Source organism: Triticum aestivum, chromosome 3B, assembly GCF_018294505.1.
Source record: "Triticum aestivum cultivar Chinese Spring chromosome 3B, IWGSC CS RefSeq v2.1, whole genome shotgun sequence".
Lineage (NCBI taxonomy): Eukaryota > Viridiplantae > Streptophyta > Magnoliopsida > Poales > Poaceae > Triticum > Triticum aestivum.
Window position 1 is genome coordinate 91,555,983 of NC_057801.1, and position 7,815 is coordinate 91,563,797.

The 7,815-nt window shown below is 41.8% G+C and overlaps 1 protein-coding gene across 2 annotated transcripts; it reads left to right on the forward strand.

The window, feature by feature from the left end:
* Positions 1 to 1,546: 1,546 nt before the first annotated feature.
* On the forward strand, positions 1,547 to 5,842 carry LOC123064927 (uncharacterized). Of its 2 annotated transcripts, none has more exons than XM_044488319.1 (4): positions 1,547 to 1,918; positions 2,664 to 2,755; positions 3,499 to 4,022; positions 4,134 to 5,842. In XM_044488319.1, the coding sequence occupies exons 3-4, from the start codon at positions 3,500 to 3,502 to the stop codon at positions 4,760 to 4,762; spliced, it is 1,152 nt and encodes a 383-aa protein (XP_044344254.1). In that variant the 5' UTR covers positions 1,547 to 1,918; positions 2,664 to 2,755; position 3,499; the 3' UTR covers positions 4,763 to 5,842. The 2 variants fall into 2 exon arrangements, with proteins under 2 accessions (XP_044344254.1, XP_044344255.1); XM_044488320.1 differs by having other exon boundaries at positions 2,677 to 2,755.
* Positions 5,843 to 7,815: the final 1,973 nt, after the last annotated feature.

The following is a 7,815-nucleotide window of genomic DNA, read 5'->3' on the forward strand; positions in this document are numbered from 1 at the left end:
CCCAAATATTTGGCGGATAATAAGGATGGCAGAATGAACAAAAGTATATTTGATATACATGTTATTTATGTGTACCTTGCTCGTATTCGTAGTAGCTCCTGGGTATTTGATACCGGTTCAGTTGCTAAGATTAGTAACTCGAAATAGGAGTTGCAGAATAAACAGAGACTAGTTAAGGGCGAGGTGACGATGTGTGTTGGAAATGATTCCAAGGTTGATACGATCACCATCGCACACTCCCTCTACCTTCGGGGTTAGTGTTGAACCTAAATAAATGTTATTTGGTATTTGCGTTTAGCATGAACAAGATAGGATCGTGTTTATTGCAATACGGTTATTCATTTAAGATAGAGAATAATTGTTGTTCTGTTTACATGAATAAAACCTTCTATGGTCATACATCCAATGTGGCTGGTTTATTGAATCTTGATCATAGTGCTGCACATATTCATAATATTGATGCCAAAAGATGCAAAGTTGATAATGATAGTGGAACATACTTGTGGCACTGCCGTTTAGGTCATATTGGTGTAAAGCGCATGAAGAAACTCCATGTAGATGGGCTTTTGGAATCACTTGATTATGAATCATTTGATACTTGCGAACCATGCCTCATGGGCAAGATGACTAAAACTTCGTTCTACGGAACAATTGATTGAGCCAATGACTTATTGGAAATAATACATATCGATGTATGCGGTCCGATGAGTGTTGAGGCTCGCGGCGAGTATCATTATTTTCTGACCTTCACAGATGATTTGAGCATATATGGGTATATCTACTTAATGAAACACAAGTCTGAAACATTTGAAAAGTTCAAAGAATTTCAGAGTGAAGTGGAGAATCATCGTCCCAAGAAAATAAAGTTTCTACGATCTGATCGCGAAGGCGAATATTTTAGTTACGAGTTTGGCCTTCATTTAAAACAATGTGGAATAGTTTCACAACTCACGCCACCTGGAACACTGATAACCCACAAGTATAGAGGATCACAACAGTTTTCGATAAGTAAGAGTGTCGAACCCAACGAGGAGCTAAAGGTAGAACAAATATTCCCTAGAGTTCTATCGACCACCTATACAACTCTATGCATGCTTAATGTTTACTTAACCTAGAACAAGTATGAAACTAGAAGTACTTTGTAGGTGTGACGGGATAGGTTTGCAAAATAATAAAGAGCGAGTAAATAAAGACTATGGGCTGCTTAGATAAAGAAACATCTAAAGTAAATATAGCGAGTGTGGAAAAGTGGTGGTAGGAGTTGTGAAATTGTCCCTAGGCAACTGACTATGTTACTAGACCATAATCACTATTGCAATTCTATTTGAGGAAGAGGCATAAGCTAACATACTTTCTCTACTTGGATCATATGCACTTATGATTAGAACTCTAGCAAGCATCCGCAACTACTAAAGATTCATTAAGGTAAAACCAGGGTTGGAAAAAGCGTTATTAAGCGTACGCCTCGGCGCGCCTCAGCGCTCAGCGACAGCCCATCGCGTAGCCTTGGGCCTAATCGGTGCTCTAGGCAGGCCCATCGCTTAGGCGGATCCAGGCGTGCGCCTAGGCGTGATAGAGCGGAGAAAAGCGGCGAGGAGGCGGCGCAAGGCAGAGCAAGGCGGACCGGAGATGGAGCGGGAGAGGTTGCAAGCATGGACGGGAAGGAGCGAGAAGATCGCTAGAAAATGGAGAAGATTGCGGGAAGTTTGCTGGCTGAAGGAAAGGAGAGATTAGGGTAGGCTTTGCATATATATACACACAAAAGGGGTGGCGGCGGCTCGATCTATTCCGTCGTCGCTTCGTCCTCCGGCTGCCGAGACGAAGAGATTCACCTCATCCTCTCACCACGCAGCCATGGCTTCTTCATCCCCGCCATCCCGCGCAGCCATCTGAGGTCCCGCCTTCTTCCGTACTGTAGGTGAGCTGCCAAATCGATTTCGTCAATCCCCTCTCTTCTTGTGTACTATGTGCCTGTGTGCAGCCTCTGTCGTCCCCTGGATTGCTAGTTGTTTGCTAATTGCTGCTCTACCCTTCTCATGGAATTACTTGATCTGTAGCTTCTGTATTGATATTGATTTATCTAGATTACTAATTGGATGTAGTTTGATCCATCCCCCCAGTGGCGAATCTAGGATTGCAACTCAGGGGCTGCCACTCAGTTTTATTTCATTTTGCAAAGATCTCACAATTTAAATGTCATAGAAGCACCACAAATTCACGTAGGAGTACCATAGTCTAGTCAAACAAATAAATGATAGTTATTTTGTTCGTTCTGCAACTGATTTGTACATACCTTGATGCTGTTATGGATGAATTTGCTCACGCATATACAAGATTTAACAAATAAGAAGTAATTAGTATTTGGGCATAAACAATATTGTGGGAGAAAGAACTTTGCTCAGGCTCAAGGTCAAAGCTGCGCCTGGCCTGGCTCAATGCCCCTGGTCTTGCCTAGTCTATCGCAGCATGCCGACATGCTCATGCTCGTTGGCAGCCGGCTTGGCAGTGTGCAGTGCTCCCTATGCCTGACCTGCGCCTACTGCTGTTGGCCGCCGCAACAGATGGCCTGACCACCCTACACACTGAACATATGAATTTTTCTGTACTGAACACTTCTAATGGAATAAGACATGACTGAAAATAATTATAACTCCCTGATGCAGTTGTTCTCGACAGCTCATACTACGAGGAGGTTAAAGACGGCTGGTCATATCTAGCACCTGAAGAAGCAACGGAAGTATCGGCTAGTCTGAAGGTAATCAGGCTGGGCACTATTGATGTTAATGACGTTCGTTCTATGATTGTCTCAGTTAATTAAGTTATATACATGGCATGATGCCAAGATGGGATACTGGACGGTACTAGTAGTAGAGTAGAAGAAGGATCATATTCTGTTGCATGATGCCAAAATAGGACGGTCACAGTAGCTGCTACTATTACACTAGTCTAAAAATAGGGTCATATGCGTGAGTGTGGTTGCTGTTAATCTTGAATGTACATATATGAGGTTATTTCACATCATACTTTAAATTACTATATCAGAGGTGTTGTTCAGTTGGCATAAAAAGAGAATTGCTTCTGGATCGGTATGAAGCATTGCAAGACAAAATAATTTCCGAATGCTACACATTTATTAGCTTGTAAGTTGCAATGCAAAAAATATGTTCTTTTTGGTTTCCTCTGTGTGGTAGTTTTTGTATTATCTATTTAGTGTTTACTTCACGGCAGAAAGTTTCTTGGAATTTGTCGATATACAGCTTCTTGCCTACTTTATATCGCTCTGCATATATTATGAAATTTAATAATTTATATTGCTTCAATTCTAGGATCTGGACATACGCATACACATACAAACAAACTTTATTGCGTTCTTGCTTTGATTATTCTCTGCATTTATGCGTACCTGTGGTCTAGACTTTGGTAGATCTGGTCCATTTTTTTAGAATCAGCAATGCGAATTACTGAGCTATTACTTGTTGTGTATTTGATTATTTGTAGGATGTCCGACACAAATGCAACATCGGCATCGCAGGAAGAGAATGTCCTTAAGAGAAAGTCAGATGATGTGGGATGGGAGTACGGGAGTCTAGCTGATGCTTCCAACAAGGATAAAGTGAAGTATATGTTCTGTAACCATGTGAGCACGGGAGGTGTTTATCGTCACAAGCAGCATGTGGCTCATATTGGTAATGCTGTGGTCAAATGCAAGAAAAGCTCTCAGGAAGCTAAAGACAGGTGCAAGAAATCTCTTGAGGATGCATCTAATAAGAGGAGGGAAAAGACTGCCCGTGAGCAAGAGCTCAAACAAAGTGTGAACATTTCTCGCGTTGGAGATGAAGAAGTTGCTCATATCGGAAGAACGGAGCCACACAAATTAGGTCCTATTGACAAGTGGGCACGGCCTATTGATCCTAAATTGACTCAAGCCGAAGCCTTGCATCAACAGAAGATAAACAAGGAATTTTGGAAAAAGAGAACACATGAAGTGCAACAGTATGTGGCTAGATGGGTGTACAATCATGGTAATTAAATATTTGTTTTTACCCACACTGCCATTTATAGTTTACTTCTTTGTAATGTTTGACCATTGGTTGCCTTCTCACTTACTAATTTTGTTTGTATTGCAATTGTAGCTATACCATTCAATGCTTGTGACAACGATGATTTCAAGTTAATGTGTGAAGCCATTGGGAGGTTTGGTCCTGGATTTGAGCCGCCATCTAAACATGACCTTCGAGAGACTTTGCTGAGTGAGGAACATGCAAGAGTGAAGAGTTTGCTGCAAGAACGTGATGCTGAAAAGATGAAGAATGGCTGCTCCATTATGACTGATGCTTGGTCAGATAGGAAGAGGAGAAGCATAATGAACTTGTGCACAAACAGTGCTGATGGTTCTAGTTTTATAAGGTCGAGTGAGATGTCGGCTGTGTCGCACACAAGTGAAGTCATCTTCCAATTAGTGGATGAAGCAATTGAAGAAGTAGGTCCTGAAAATGTGGTCCAAGTAGTGACTGATAATGCTTCTAATAACATGGGGGCAAAGAAGATGTTGTTGGAGAAGCGGCCGAACATGTTTTGGAGCTCTTGTGCGACGCACACCATTAACTTGATGTTGCAAGGAATTGGCGATCTGCCAAGGTTTAGTAAGGTACTTGAAAAAAGCAAAAGCATTCACTATCTTTGTCTATGGGCACACACGGACCTTGGACTGCATGAGACACTTCTCTTCAGGGAAAGAGATCATAAGGCCAGGGGTCACTAGGTTTGCTTCTGGTTATCTAACTTTGGAAAGCCTTCTAGAAAAAAAGGATCAACTGAGGAAGATGGTGGTTGATGGTAGATGGGACAAACTAAGAGAAGTTAAATCAAAAAAGGGAAAGGTAGCAATAGCTACGATGATGAGCATGGCTTTTTGGAAAGATTTGAAGCTTTGCCTGAATGTCTTTGAGCCTTTGGTAAAAGTCCTTCTTTGGTTGATGGGGATGTCAAGCCATCTATGGGTTTTGTCTATGGAGAAATAGTGAAGGCAAAGAAAGAGATCAAGGAAGTCTATGGCAATGTGGAGTCACGTTACAAAGATGTGATTAATATTGTTGAGAAAAAGATGAAAGATCGACTTGACTCTCCGTTGCACTTGGCTGCATACTTACTGAATCCATATTATAGCTATGCTGATACTAATATTTTTGATGATGGGACAATAACCGAAGGGTTCATTAGCTGTGTGGAGACCTTTTATTATGGTGATGATGACAAGCAAGATCAAGCTGTCAATTTTGAATTAAAGAGATTCCAGAATAGAGAAGGATCATTTGCAAAGAAGCTTGCGAGGAGTTGTCAGAATTTTGATTATAATGCAGGTATGCAGTGTAATTTTGTAAAGTCTAATTTATTAAGTATATATTCAGAATTTATGCAATACATTGTTCACTTGATTCTCTGCTTTCATTCATAGCATCTTGATTCTCTGCTTTCATTCAAGCGATGAGAGTCAATGAATTGCTCGAGCCACGTAGAAGTGCGAGACTAAGACAACTTTATGAAGAAGAAGAATTCGATTCTGAAGAAGAGGAGTTTGATGATGATGAGGAGATGCATTCAGATGAGGAGAATGACTATTGATAATTGAGGAGGCCCAAATGCAGGGTGTCTTTTCTTAAGTACTTTTTTTATCACATATCTTTATGTCATTGAGTCAAACTGTTCGTGTGTGCGTCCATGTGGAATTTCCCTTTTTGATTGTGAGAGAAGTCTTCCCAATAAGATTCTAGGAATTAAAGAACTTCATTTTGATGTGTGAACTGTTGAGCTCATAATTTATAATGCTATGCTAATTGGGTCTTGTGTGATATTTGCCTATAATATATTTGAATATTTGATATTTCTATGGGCGTATTACTTCCCATTGAATAGACTATTTAGCTCTCCACGTTGCCTGATGTATGTTATCTTTATCACCACATTGTCTTTCTAACGTACTATGGTGCAAAGTCTACCCAAATAATTCTCCTCCTAACCTGCTACTGTACGAAACGCCTTGGCCCGCCTAGGCTACGCCTAGGTAGGCTAGGCGCTAGGCAGAGAGTCACCGCCCGCCTACCGCCTAGCGCTTTTTCCAACCTTGGGTAAAACCCAACCATAGCATTAAAGCATCAAGTCCCCTTTATCCCATATGCAACAATCCCTCTTACTCGGGTTTGTGTTTCAGTCACTCACCAACCCACTATAAGCGAATCATGAACGTATTGCAACACCCTACAGCGGGAATCCCTCACGCTTGCGCGACACGGAGGGCACAATAGGGCAGCACCAATAATAAAACATGCAACTCAAACCAATCATAGCAATTCATCAATCACTGATAGGACAATAGGAATCTACTCAGACATCATAGGATGGCAACACATCATAGGATAATAATATGAAGCATAAAGCACCATGTTCAAGTAGAGGGTAAAGCGGGATGCGGGAGAGTGGACCGCTATAGATAGAAGGGGGAAGGTGATGGAGATGTTGGTGAAGATGGCGGAGGTGTTGGTGAAGATCGCGGTGATGATGATGGCCCCCGGCGCCGTTCCGGCGCCACCGGAAGCAAGGGGAGGAGAGCCCCCCTTCTTCTTCTTCTTCCTTGGCCTTCTCCCTAGATGGGAGAAGGGTTTCCCCTCTGGTCCTTAGCTCCCATGGCTTGGGAGGGGCTCTCGCCCCTCCCAGATTGGATCTATCTCTCTGTTTCTGCGTTTCCTGCGTTGGCAGATTCTACCCCTTCACCGTTTCCTTTATATCCGGAGATCCGTAACTCCGATTGGGGTGAATCTTTCGCCCAGATCTTTCTCATAAAATTAGCTTTCTTGCGCCAAAAGGAGAGCTTCAACTGCCTTACGGTGGGCTCACGAGGGTCAGGGCGCGCCTGGGGGGTAGGGCGCACCCCCCTATCTCGTGCCCACCTCGGATACCATTTCGCGTTGATTTTACTTCCAGAAAATCATAAATATTCCAAAAAAACTCTCCGTCCGTTTTTTTTCGTTTGGACTCCGTTTGATATTGGGTTTCTGCGAAACAAAAAACATGCAACAGACAGGAACTGGCACTGGGCACTGGATCAATATGTTAGTCGCAAAAATAATATAAAAAGTTGCCAAAAAGTATATGGAAGTGAATAATATTGGCATGGAACAATCAAAAATTATAGATACGACGGAGACGTATCAGCATCCCCAAGCTTAATTCCTGCTCGTCCTCGAGTAGGTAAATGATAAAAAAGAATAATTTTTGATGTGGAATGCTACCTAGCATAATCTTGATCATATGTCTAATCATGGCATGAATATTAAGACACGAGTGATTCAAAGCAATAGTCTATCATTTGACATAAAAGCAATAATACTTCAAGCATACCAATAAAGCAATCATGTCTTTTCGAAACAACATGGCCAAAGAAAGTTATCCCTACAAAATCATATATTCTGGCTGTTGCTCTATCTTCATCACACAAAGTATTTAATCATCCACAACCTCGATGACAAGCCAAGCAATTGTTTCATACTTTAATAATCTCAAACTTTTTCAACTTTCACGCAATACATGAGCGTGAGCCATGGACATAGCACTATAGGTGGAATAGAATATGATGGTGGAGGTTATGTGGAGAAGACAAAAAGGGAGAAAGTCTCACATCAACTAGGCGTATCAACGGGCTATGGAGATGCCCATCAATAGATATCAATGTGAGTGAGTAGGTATTGCCATGCAACGGATGCACTAGAGCTATAAGTATATGAAAGCTCAACGAAAGAAACTAAGTGGGTATGCATCCAA

What these genes read in the sequence shown, in the direction of transcription:
- LOC123064927 (XM_044488319.1), top strand. Translation starts at nt 3,500, where the DNA reads ATGTCCGACACAAATGCAACATCGGCATCGCAGGAAGAGAATGTCCTT. An exon ending in TAGATGGGTGTACAATCATG is followed by an intron (nt 4,023 to 4,133) that starts GTAATTAAATAT and finishes TTGCAATTGTAG; the next exon opens with CTATACCATTCAATGCTTGT.